The sequence below is a fragment of the Mchenga conophoros genome, linkage group LG2, assembly GCF_057382185.1.
Source record: "Mchenga conophoros isolate Kocher_MC1m ecotype Shallow Benthic linkage group LG2, M_conophoros_male_GT1.1, whole genome shotgun sequence".
NCBI classification, from domain to species: Eukaryota; Metazoa; Chordata; class Actinopteri; order Cichliformes; family Cichlidae; genus Mchenga; species Mchenga conophoros.
The window spans coordinates 28,217,950-28,231,523 of record NC_140527.1 but is presented as its reverse complement, the minus strand read 5'-3'; the positions used below and the strand labels follow the sequence as shown (position 1 = coordinate 28,231,523).

The following is a 13,574-nucleotide window of genomic DNA, read 5'->3' as shown; positions in this document are numbered from 1 at the left end:
CAGGATGCCGTTCTGTTCCACAACACCATCTTCTACAACCTGCATTACGGGAAAATCAACGCCACGCCAGAGGAGGTCTATCAAGTAGCTCGTCTAGCAGGCCTCCATGACGCTATCCTCAGGATGCCCAATGGCTATGACACCCAGGTTGGGGAGCGGGGCCTCAAGCTGTCAGGTTAGCTGCATCATTATGCCTGCTGTTTAAGTACGCTCTTTCCATGCAAGCCACGGAAAAGCCTTGTTTTGCTTTTTTCTGGATGGTATACTACACTGGAAAAAAGAAAATCACACCCATTCTCTTAATAATTTGCGCGCTAATAGTTCCACATTATAATATAGTAGTTATACAGAAATCTAAGACTGGCTGTTTCTCTTGTTTGTTTGCTTTTTATTATTTTCACTGAGGAGTATCCACTGGTTCCATTCATTTATTTTAAAATCACACAAAAAAAGAATGATTCATGACAAATGGAATTTTCTAAGAAGAAAAAAAATGGGCTTCTTATTTAGTTATTTATGTTCAAACAGCTAAAAGTCCAAAATCAAAACCATTGTTGAAACCATTTGTTGGAAAATGTTATAACAATACATGTTTTGAGCCCTATTTTGCTTAATCAGTTATCAACTACTTTTTGTTTATGTTATTTCACTGGATTGTAAATTGTATAACTTTATAAATGTTTAATTAATAGCGAAAAATTGATTTTTTTTCTAAGATGAAAATATAAACGTAACACAGTTTAACTGACTATATACACTTAGAAGCCACATCATTAGGCACGCCTTGCTAGTACTAGCTTTGACCTCTTTTTTTGGTCTCAGAACTGCCTCATTTCTTCATGGGATGGATTCAGAAACATGCTGGAAACATTATTTTGGTCCATATTGACATGAAAAGATCTCACAGCTGCTAAAGATTTTTCAGCTGTGCATTCATGATTGGAATCTCTCGCTCTACCACATCTCAATGGTGCTCTGTTGCATTGAGATCTGGTGACTGCGAAGGCTGTTTAAGTGCAGTGGAATCACTGTCGCGTTCAAGAAACCAGTCTGGGATGATTTGAGCTTTGTGACATGGCACATGTTATCCTGCTGCAAGCAGCCATCATAGGATGGATACAATACGGATACAATAGGGATGGGTATCGTTTAGGTTTTATCCAATACCGGTGCCAAACCGGTACTTTTGAAACGGTGCCGGTGCTTAAATGGTGCTTAAACCGGTGCTTAAAGAATGGAGAACACAAAATCGGTCCAAAAACCTCTCATGTTCAGCTGTTTTTTTGTAAAAAGATAACAATGTTAGCCTTTTCTGCAGCTATGGGGCATATATGGTATCACTCTTGGCTGGAAGCAGTGCTTAAACAATGGAAAAAACGCAAACTTTATCCAAAAACCGCTCATGTTTAACTGTTTTCCACTTTTTCTTTGGTCATTTTAGCCTTTTTGGCCAGGGTGAAGGGAGTATCTGCCATCAAACAAGAAGACAGCCGCATGTAGCTATGATGATGTTTGCTAGTTCACCTTACATGCATTAATGTAATAACGTGGTTAGCATACTCAACGTAAATTACACACGAACAACATTAAGCTACTCACGCAGAGAAGAACGGCTGCTGCTGCTGCCATCATCATCTGTCATCATTTCTGCTACACTGGCAGGGCTAGGGGCCAGGACTCTCCTCTTCGTGTTTTTGGGGGATGTTGCTAACTCCGGGTCCGATAACAGGCACCACACCCGCAGCTCGGTGTGAGGTCTCACAGCAAGCTATCAAATACGGCGCATTTCTCGGCTTTTAAAAAAAACGCTATGCGTCGCCAGGTGTTTCATCGGATTTGAGGTGTTACCTCCTTTGACAGTATCACAGTATCAGCTTAAAGCACTTGTTACAGGCTGCTGAGTTTGCATATTTTGCTGTGAAGTACAGCCAGACTTTTGACCGCTTTGCCGTGGTCATTTTTAATCTGTAGCTCTGCTCTAAAAGAACGTACGTACCTGGCCCCGCCTACTAGCCTCAGAAACGTAAAATGATTGGCTAGAATCTAAAGTGTATCACAGCTCAGGAAAAAAAAAGCACCGAAATAAAGCACCGAAATGTGCGCTGCTTTTCGGTCTGGTTACCGTTTATGTCAGATGGCACCGGATACCGGTACCCATCCCTAGTCAGCAACAGTACTCAGGTAGACTGGTGGCTTTAAACCATGCTGTGTTGGTATTAGCAGGCCCAAAATCTGCCACCATTTCACCCCATCACTAGCCTGAACTGTTGATACGAGTCAGGATTGTGCTGCTCTTCTCTTCGTTGCCTTCCTATCAACTCAGAGCAGTCTGACTATTCCCCTCTTATCTCTGGCATCAACATTTTCATCCAGAGAACACAGGATATTCTCTCTCGCTCTTTCTTTTTTAAGATCATTCTCTATAAACCCTACAGATGGTTATGTGGGAAAATTCTCAATATATCAGCAATTTGTGACCAGCCCATATGACACCAACAGCCATGCCACGTTCACTGTAACGGCTGCTCAGTTTGAACTTCAGCAGTTCATCTTGACCGTGAAGTAGGGCAGAATAAAGAGATGAAGCAATAAGTTCTCATTGTTATTTAAGAGTTGCACATGTTGTAGCTTTTCTTTCAAATAAATTCTGTTGTCTTTGTTATCAAATTCAATGAAATGAGCACATTGTTAGAAACATTAGTTCCAGCATAGTATGTTTATATGAAAGTACCATGAATGAACCAGGAGCATTGTATCATATAGCTGCTGAGCTGACTTTCCTGACATGTCGCCTCTGAGCATGGCTTTTTGAAATAGTTTTAACTGTGATTAATCTCTCGCTGTACTGTCATTACTTCAACATTTTCTTCAATTTAGAGTCTGAACTTGTTTAATGGCATGTTACCTTACAGTTAGTCACCCTCATTTGATCTACACATGACTGTGTAGTATTAGGTTCCTAGCATCACTGTGCAACTCATTTAGCCCACGTAAACACACATAGTGTGAGCATTTTCACTCAGCATTCAAGATGCAATTACTGGCAGCACAGATTTCTTTATGTGGAGTGACAGAGTGAGTGAGAGAATGGACAAAATAAAGACGTGACTAACTTCTCATTAATTTCACTGCGGCTGTACGTGACAGCTGCCTGTGAGTTTGCGAGAGGAGGAAGGGAGTGGGGGGGGGGGGACGAGGAAGGAGGCAGTCTGGGCTCTCAGACTCCTAACTTTCTTCATTTCTGTTCTCCACTGCCAGCAGTATTTACTCTCCCCGAACACCGCTCGCTTTCAAGTGGCCGCACACGGCTCATATGTAATAAAGGCAAAGTCAGGCACAGCGGGAGAAATCTTTGCGTCCTGCTGATTTTTCTTCACAATTAAATCAGGTCTGGTTTTTTTTCCTTTCTTTTTTTTTTCTTCTTCCTTTTCTTACCAGACTGAAACGTGTAGCATTGGTATAGTCTAGGTGTTGGCCCTCAGTTTGAGGTAATTATCTAGCGAGAAGGGTCAGACAGAGACTTGCAGTAACGCGTATTTCAAAGGTTTTGGCATTCGCCTCGCTATTTATGACGTCTGGTTTGTTCCAGGAGGGGAGAAGCAACGGGTCGCAATCGCACGGGCGATACTAAAGAATCCGCCCATCCTCCTGTATGACGAAGCAACCTCCTCCCTGGACTCCATCACTGAAGAGGTCAGTCTGACAGTGACAGACACTAGCACCAATTTCTAATATACCCACAAATGCCCGCTCCCGGCTGCACGCACACATTAGCATGTCTGCATACACATTTAACAGAACAAGCACCCACTCAGTCACCTGCTGTAGGTACACAATAATTCAGCTCATTCCTGCGTCACATACCTGCTGCGACATACACCCGCTGCACACACACACACACGCACGCATACCACCCCCATGTTCTCCCTTGCCACCTGCCACTGTTTTCTCCTACTTAATCTCCAGCTCAGCTTAAACCACACAGTCTTTGTAAATGTTACATTTAATGAGAAAGTTCAGCACGCCCTCACTGAACTTCAGGGAAAAGAGTGGGGCAGTAGACGTGGTTGTTAATTGAGTTTTTTATTTCCTCTCTCTCTTGCTTCTCGTCATGATGGTGTTTTTAAATTATCATATGTAAACACTGCAAAGAAAAAAGCATATGGAGGTGGATGTTGCTGAGCAATATTGTGTTGACTTAGCTTCTCTTTCAAATCAAAGTTTGCGAGTACATTTCATATATTTCCTGTCATTCATGCTCTCTTTTTTCCCCCCCTCCTCCCTTTCTTTTCAGACCTTTGTTATTGCAAACTTGGAAATATTTTCCTTTGGATTACGGGGGTACTCTTGTAAAGCTTAACAGTGTAGTAATGTTATTTGTCCTTGTGTGCATCCAGAACATCCTGACTTCAATGAAGGAGATGGTGAAGGACAGGACGTCTGTGTTTATCGCCCACAGGCTTTCCACCATCGTAGACGCAGATGAGATTATAGTGCTCAATGAGGTGAGAACTCAGCCATTTATTTTTTTTACTTGATCTCATTCTGCCCTGATTAACATCTTCAGGTGTAATGCAATTTCATACGACTGCTGAGTGTGCCCAAGTATAAACACACAGTGTGTTAATTGCCAGTCCAATTAGACGATTTTACATTGAAGGATGATGACCCGCACTGCGTGACCCCCAGTGCACCGCTTGTGCCAGCAACTAGAAATAAGTTAGCAAGTCGTCTGTCTCTCTCCTTTCTTTTTCTTTTTTTTTTTGGCACTCATTTATTTACCTTTCTTGAATGTACGCGATAAAAACATGCTTTGTTTAGCTTCTCTCATTAATTTCAACAACAACAGGACACTGTTGGTAGAAGTGAATGTATTATTTTCTCCATAAGGGCTCATTAAACCAGTCAGACTCAACTGGGTGTTTTGGTCAGATGGCGTGTCTTGTTTGTCTCGGTGACTAATAATGTATGGGCCAGCTTCCCAGACACTGATGAGGCCCTATCCACGACTAAACATGTCTTTCCGTGGCGCTCGCCATACAAATGGCTTTATGCGGTTTTTCGGTCAGATGCGTTTAAGTCAGGGTGGAGGTGAGCAGCGATACTTGGTGTGCTTTGCTATTGTGTGCTGCATTACAGAGCTGTCCCAGCTGCTTGGGCTCGGAGACGTTGCAGAGCACAACACAGTGAAGTCAGTTATTATCTGGAAAGAAAGAGTTCAAATAAAATGTAACACAGGTGAAGTGACATTTTCCGCCAGCGCTCGAGTCAGATGGGATAAAATGAGAAGAGGCTCTCTTTGAACTGCGGCGAGTTGAGCCTGTGCCGTTCGTGTTTCCCGAGTCAGATGGCGGGGATCAGAGGGTCGTGGCGAGGAGGCATGTTTGCGTGTGATGTCGCCACGGCGTTTGCTAGTGTCACCAGCAGAGGACTGCCTGGGATGCTCATTAAAATAACGAGCGGAAGCAGTCACATGTTCATCCTGGGTGCACTAAAGATGATGCCAACACCTCTGCATGCTCATGGGCGGTGGGGGGAGGGGGGTGCTTTCATTTGTGTGTGACTGTGTGGGAGGGCTGTGTGGCATGTGTGTGGATTTGCGTGCGTGTCTGCGTGTTTTGCAAGAGGAATGCAACAGTTGTTGGGGAGGCGGCAGGGATTCTTATTGGAGGGGGGGGGGGTGTCTGCAGAGAGAGTGGCCGTGAAGAGATGCTAGCTATGATTCTGTGTTAACAGCCCTTTTTATTGTCCTGTGAAACCCCCCACCCCACCATTTAGACTTTATTTTTTCCATATAATTTGGTTTCCTTTTCTCTGCTTAGGGTAAAGTGGCGGAGCGAGGCACCCACCAGGCTCTGCTCAGCACCGCTGGCAGCCTATACGGAAACCTCTGGAACGCTCAGAACAGCAGAATCCTGAACAGCAGGAAGAACTCGGCCGAGCCGCGGGCCGAGCGGCTGTCCCAGAAGGAGGAGGAGAGGAAGAAATTGCAGGAGGAGATCCTCAACAGTGTGAAAGGCTGTGGGAACTGCTCCTGTTGAGAGAAGCTGCCACCCACCATGTTTGTTCATCCCTCACAGATGGCCTACACTGGAATCCCTGGTCTGCGTGCTATTGGGCAGGCGGGTACATCCCCCACTACCCCACTACCCACTCCAGCCAAAACCCTGTTATTATGACTATCTCTCCTCCTCTCCATGGAAATAAAGGCCAGCGCTCGCCAAAATGGAGGAGGAGGAGCAGGAACAGGGAGCAAGAGTGTTTAGCACTGGCTGATGTCCAGAGAGAGAGAGCTTATATGCCAGTTGTCTCAGCTGAAGCAAAGCATAAGAGACCTTGTATATCACATACGTGCGTGCAAGACATCTGTTAGTCAACATGGTTGCCCCCTCCTCCTCATTTTTTTTTTTGACATCAGGTTTATTGACATCTTCCTCTGCTCTGGAAACAGATGAGCGTACATGTAATGACTTTCATATGCCTTGATAATGATGCAGTTTGTATTGATATGATTTTTAAAAACAATTCTTTACAAAAGGAATGAAACTTAGGTTTGGTTTTTATATATAAAGGGTGTATACGTGCAGCAGGCTGTGCTGCAGTATGTTTGCCCGTCACGTTGTTCTCGACATTTATTCTGAAAATGTGAAGATGTGCAGATGATCTGATCCCAGTAGAAGGTGATATATGTATATTTTTTATCTTGTTTGCACGAGTTATTTTGTGCAAACAAGTTCATTATCCTGTTCACACAATTATACGATAAAACTGACTTGTGGAACGTCAAGGCCTTTGTACATCATTTAGATGGCGGCACTCAAAAAAACACTGAACAGCTCCCCCGTGAACTGCTCGTATGTCACGGTCACTTTCATGTAAGCATAACACTGAGACTAAGAGGAAGGAACTCTAATAAATCATGGACGGGTCTCACTACAATTTGAGCTTCATTTACAGGTAACATCTTAAAAGCATTTTTTTAACCATCATATCCCTTAGCCTTGGTTGACAAGCCTCTTCTGATGCAGTTATTTGGGAAGATTGATATTTTTTGAGTGTATGACCAAAGTAAAGACTCTTTCCGTGTGAAGGTTACGTGTAGATTTGGAAAGACGGACAGTGCACACACACCCTCTCTTTCTGAGGGTTGCTTTAGTTACGAAGCATTTTTTTGTTTGGACCATTGCTATAATTTATCTAAAAATGAAGAAATTTATCACTGGGTGTCTTTCACACTCTGCTTCATAGTGCTTTGGACTATGTTGGTGTGTTGGTACAATTCAGATTAATAAATGTTGGCTTTTCTCTAAATAACAATGATGTCGGCTCCATATGCTTGTTCTGTTTTTAATTTCAGAGCTATGACGATGTATAAAACAAGATTATAGGCATTTATTTTTTCTATCATGGTATCGGGGTTGACACGTCTAAGAGCGATCACAAGATGACACTCAGAGCAGTGCACATTTCTTAGTCATTGATTTTTACTTTTTTAAAGGAATAGTTGTGAAATGTGCCTGTTTCCCAAAAGGTTTAGAAGAGACGTTTAAAATCATATGTGGTTTAAAGCTACAGCAAATTAGCATGTCTTGTCTAATTAGTACAAAATATATACATGTGTTATATGTTTTGTTTAGCAGCTGTTTTTATGCCAGACCAGTTCTCAGTCGTGCAACACATAACATGAATCTAAGTGCAATACCAAACTGGAGTTGATAAAATCTGATCATGAATTAAAATCTAAGGTGTCTAAACTCATTAAAGGTGTTGCTGGGTTGAGATTAGCCGACGTTCATGTACAAATGTGACAGAAAATGGATTCAGGCTTTTTGTTCGTCTGCCAGAAAGTGAAGCAGGCTATTTACAGAAATATTCAGCTGTCTTTATTTTGCTACTTTGACCTCCAAAAACATTCAGATTAATGAGAAATGAATGAAATGTTCGCCTTAAACGCTCACTGCTCGATTCAACGTGTCAGCTAGCATAACAGTTGAATTTTATTTGCATTAATCTATATTTATATTTGTTTTATTTGCCCTTCAAGACATCAACGTATCACTAAATTGTCTCAGTTCAGCAACAAAAATCTGGTATATCTTAAAATTGCATTTTTAATTGACATAAACCTCAGTACATTCAGCACCTTGTGATCTCGACATAAGGTTGCTAAACAATCACATTTCTGACAAAGTTTGGTTGCAGCTTGTAAAGCTGGACTAAAAATTGATTCCATGCTCATTCTATACATGTGTGCAGTTCAAAAAAACAGCATCTGTGGTGGCGTGTGGGTGTAGTGCACACGGCATGGGTCACTTCCAAGTGTGGGAAAACTCCATTAATGCTAAAGAACATTAGTCTGTACGTTTTGGAGGAACAATACGCTGCCATCTGGATGACATCATTCTCAGGGAGCGCTTTGCTTACTTTAAGACAACATCACTAAATAAAAGACAAAAAGGTGTAAATCTGCCGCTACATTTTTGAAATGAGTTGCTGGCTTTCATTTAAAATATTTATTTTCAAAAACCACAAAAACTTTTAGCATATAAAATATTACAAATCCATAATTACAACATAAGGCCCCATTTTTGTAAAGGCTCAAGATTAACAAGGAAAACTGATGTGATCTTAAATATAAGAATTGCTTTTAATACTTGGATAGAAATCAATCTAGAACACATGAATATCACAAAATGCTGTGTTTCCTCCCTTGAGATACTCTGTCAGGCACTTACTGCAGCTGCCTTCAATTACTGCTTGTTTGTGGCCAGTTTTATACATAGTAGTCCATTTTCAGAGGATCAGAAATAATTGTAATTAGGCTTACTAGCAGGAATATCAGATTCACTGCTTGTGAGTGATGACGTCATTAGGTTTAAAAACAATAAACCTACTAAATAAGACACTTTAGGAGATTCCCCAATGATTGTGAATATAGAGGATTTACAGCAAAATACAAACCATTAGTTGCACCCAGATCGGGCTTTTCCAGGAGTACCAGCACAGTTCTGGAAATAATTCTTTGGACAGCTCGAACTGAGATGACATTGTGCCAGAATAATGGCAAAAGAAAAAAAGAGTGCCGCATTATCTTTGAAACATGGTGGAGGTGTTGTCATGGCATGGCTGCCTGTGGAAACCACTGGTGTATATGGCTGTACTCTGCTCGGATTCAGACAAACACTGCAAAACTGACTGATTAGCACTTTACTGTGCAAATGGTTAGCCATCCAAAGCACGCCGCAAAAGCAACCCAAGAGTTTCTTAAGGTGAAGAAATGGGATATTCTTAAATAAACAAGTCACCTGATCTCAGCCTAATTAGAGGCCAGTTACTCGAGATGAAACGAAATCATGAAAAACCCATTTTTCACTGATTTAAAATTGACTGTGTTAATGTTTCAGATGAAAAACTATAAAAATTGTGTCTTTGTCCAACAAATTATGGATCTAACTGTAAAATGACCCATAATAAATATCTCTGCGTTACATACTGGATCTGTGTCAGCCACAAGAGTGGTCAAAGAGATTGTTTCAGCTTTTGCATTTGGCCCCACTAAAGCAGATACGATCTGTCATTAGGAGCGAAGCATCCAAGCTTGGAACGCAACAGTGGCACTAACACGCTCTTCTTGTGTTCATTGTCTGGTGGACAAAATGACACTGGATTCCCCTCAAGAACCCCTGCAGCGTTCTGGATACTCCTCCGGGACCGGAGACATCAGACAACATTTTTTTCTGTGAGGCCTTTCGGCAGGATTATAATTGAAACTGACAATAACAAAAACATTCCCATAACGTGACAGACCAAGCCCTGCTGCGCTGCATTGTGAGGCCTCCGCCACCTTCTGAGGAAGTCACACATTACAGATGAAAGTAGACTTTGATAAAGCCCTGCTTAAAAGGAACCCAACTGGATGATTACTGGTTGGATGGGTCTTCTTTCATGCGTCAGATGTCCAGGCAGTCGAGTTGATGTTAATGGTGTCCTTCTCATCTAACCTAGGCAGATGAGATTATGAGACTATTCATTAGCGGCTCCCAACAACGTTCAGCTGCTGCCCCTAACAGGTTATTCACTAATTATTCAGTGAACATAACTCGCTATGATCTGCCTGGGTTCTGTGAAAGAGCCTTAGATATAACACCGACTTTTATGTTTTTTCCCTCTTCTTTGCCGAGGCAAAGCTTTGTGTGTGTCTGATACGGTCAAGGACATAACACTCTCAAGTATTGAAGTTACTAAGCAATCCGAGATGGACTTACACAGGCCGGGGTGTTTGCTTTCTCGCTTTTTTTATGTTTAGAAACTGAAAATCCTAAAAATCTTTTCTTCTGTGACCTTTAATTGTCTGCATGCTGTGCATGTGATTAGCACTGTTTTGAGCTGTTTGCCTGCATGTTTTAAGGAGGTAATAATATGGGAAGGCATTCCCCTCTTTACTATGCAGCATTCTGCAAGCGTAAAGGAAGGCAGGCGTAAAAAAGCCTCTATTAATGACCTTAATGTGGACCGAAGCAGGCGAGTGAGCCTGTAACGCAAAGCACGACCTTCTAACTGAAGGAGAGATTTTCAAAGAACATGCTGCTGATGTACAGATAGGATGATGTCTTCTTGTTGCGCCCACTCCTTCTGCCTGTACATGGTTAGAACATATTATCCTTCACGGTGATTCAGTGCAAAATTAATATGTAGATCTCTTGAACATGCCCAGAGAGCCACGTCTCCGGTCCCACGACAGCCACCAGAGCGCACAGGTGATAAAACGCATTCAGCCACACACGTCAAATCCCTGCTGACCCTCCCCTCGGCCTGTTGCTGAACTCCTCCATGCTTATTTTCATCGGGATGACAGGCAGACCAGGCTGAGACTCAGGGCGATCCCTCTGCAGCAGACAGTTAGCTCGCTCCCATCCCACTACAATGGAACCAGCATGTGGCCAAGGGCGTTTACGCCTTAATAAATATGCATCGATGCCTCAGAGAAGATGTAGTTATTTCCACCGTTTTGTGTGGGAGTGTAAATTTATGTGCGTAATCCCAGTGTACTATATCAATGCTCCTGGTCAAAATGAGAATGAATATTCACACATGCGCGCACTTGCACGCATGCAGCTGCTTCTTTTAAAGTCAATAAACACACATACGACGGCATTACCATCTCTGCACAGATACAATGTGCTGCACATGACGCAACCTCTGAGCAGATGATCCAGGACACACATTTTGCATGTGCATGTGTGTGTGTGTGCAGTGTTTGCTGCAGATACCAAATTTAGGAATGTATTTGGAATTTCAATATGTTTGGTCCTCACAGACAAGAATAATTCTCCATTTTTAGCATCATATAAACAGCTGAATATTTTCCAAATCTGATCATGCAAAGTTAAATAGCTCCCTTTTTGAAGGCAGTTGTACTCCTTTTGTTCTCTCTTTTTCTCTCTTTTTTTAATAGTTTGGTCTCCATTGGTTTGCAATAATGTTGTTACTTTGTGTCAGAGGTGGGACCAAGTCATTGTTTTGCAAGTCTCAAGTAAGTCTCAAGTCTTTATCCTCAAGTCTCAAGTCAAGTCTCAAGTAATGTCAGGCAAGTCAGAGTCGAGTCTCAAGTCACTGGTGTAAAAGTCCGAGTCAAGTCACAAGTCTGAAATTTTGAATTTCAAGTCCTTTCGAGTCTTTAAAAAAAAAAAAAAAAAAAAAGCATGTTGCAGTTATATGCTAAATGTAAATATTAGACCATGTAATTTTTTAATCTGTGTTTTTCTCAACACATGACAAAATAGTGAACTTAGAAAATATACACAAATTGTGAAATTGCACCTCTTTAAAATGCAGCTCAATTAAACCTAGCTCCAAGAATAATTTTCACCGACAGTTCTGAGATAAGCTGCATGTTATTCTTGGATGCGGTTGTAGGACCGGCTTTGAAATCGCATGACAAAAATATCATACATAAATAAATGATATATTTTTTAAAAATATCATTTAAAAAAAAAAACTGCATCACCAACGTAGCCTGGACAACATTTGCTAGTTAGATGAAGTCAGCTATCTCATCGTAGCATATTTATATGCATATTTATAATCATACGGTTCTTGGAGTGAGTGCATACACTCATGAAGTTTAGTAACTTCAGGTCACTGCAACAAGCCCAGGTACAGTTTACCGACGGATGGGTGCAGGACCTTGAAATGCACCGTGTAGAACGAAAGACCATCGTACGTATCATAAGTTTACCAGTCTCACAAATTGTTGTCATAAATACACATTCATTAACCGTTTATTAATAGGACCTTTGAGCTCAACGGTAATTAATTAGTAGTGGAAATAATTTCTGGTAGCATCACAGAAATGTAGCAGTGACAATAATACTGTATGCTGTAATCATACTGGGCAATTAGTGATACAAAACAACTGTTTTATCCTGTGAATAAAAGTATATGTTTTTGTCAATGTACCATAATAACAGAAGCGAAACGCAATATTGTGTCAGGACAATTCACTATTTATGCACAATAAACACAATAAATAAAGGAGCATAGCGCGACAATTTCTGTTCAGCGCCAGACTTGCTTGTAACCTATATCACCAATTATGTTATGAAAATGACGCATTGACTACAACAGCAGACTGACCTTTGTGTAAATGCTTGGAGCAGACTAACCTGTGAGCTGGAGTGTTCTGGGACGTTATATTTGATCTTTGAATGGCTGCAATCCAGGCCACCCGTCGCGTCTTTGTTACTTCGGAAACATGAACAATTTCTCTTCAACGACGTAATCCGATAACAACCGATCTCTTTATGACGGCTTCCCGTGGCTGTCATGTGGCTGTCATGCGACCGGCTATTGCAGTTAATAATACAACAGCTTCTTGACATTTTTGTGTTTCTTTTTATCGCTGTGTGACTGATTTTAATTGAAAGCCTGCGTGCGCTAGTACCTCTTGCCACGAATTCCCAGAATCCTTTGCGGTTCTACCCGTGAATGACGTCACATTTTCAATCTCTATATAATATGCATGTTAAATTTTATATTTGGGGTAAAATATCAAGTCTTTTCAAGTAAACCGGTTCAAGTCCAATTCAAGTCCCAAGTCATTGGTGTAAAAGTCCAAGTCTAAAGTCATAAAATTAATGACTCGAGTCTGACTCGAGTCCAAGTCATGTGACTCGAGTCCACACCTCTGCTTTGTGTAAGATGCTAAAGGCTGGCAGATAATAGATGGAGACCCAGTAAAGTGACTACGGCTGCTGTCAAGAAATCCCAGTGGAGTTGTTCCATTATTCACAGTGTGCAGAGTGGCTTCAGGAGGGGGGGGGGCGGCTGTGTCTAAATGACATCATCATCATCAGTAGCGTGGATCAGCAAAAAAAAACAAAAAAAAACAACTCGGTCAAAGCTACAGCACTCTTCTGAAAAGTAGCGCAGAATTAGTGTCTACTTTAGGAGAGATGATCTTTTCCGAGTTTCAATCTCCATAAGAAAGGTCATGTCTAGAACTACTTCTGGCATTAAAAGTTTGCTTCCTGCGAACATAATTGGTCGTTCATTTCAAACTTTTGAAATGACAC

At 41.6% G+C, this 13,574-nt stretch overlaps 1 protein-coding gene across 1 annotated transcript in view; it reads left to right on the top strand.

The window, feature by feature from the left end:
- abcb7 (ATP-binding cassette, sub-family B (MDR/TAP), member 7) overlaps positions 1-11,961 on the top strand; it is a 28,033-nt gene extending 16,072 nt beyond the window's left edge. The window contains exons 13-16 of the mRNA XM_085291980.1: positions 4-175; positions 3,590-3,693; positions 4,398-4,505; positions 5,823-11,961. Of these exons, the coding sequence (XP_085148106.1) occupies positions 4-175; positions 3,590-3,693; positions 4,398-4,505; positions 5,823-6,041 (603 nt within the window). The 3' untranslated portion in view covers positions 6,042-11,961. The remainder of the gene's footprint in view (positions 1-3; positions 176-3,589; positions 3,694-4,397; positions 4,506-5,822) is intronic.
- The last annotated feature ends 1,613 nt before the right edge of the window (positions 11,962-13,574 follow it).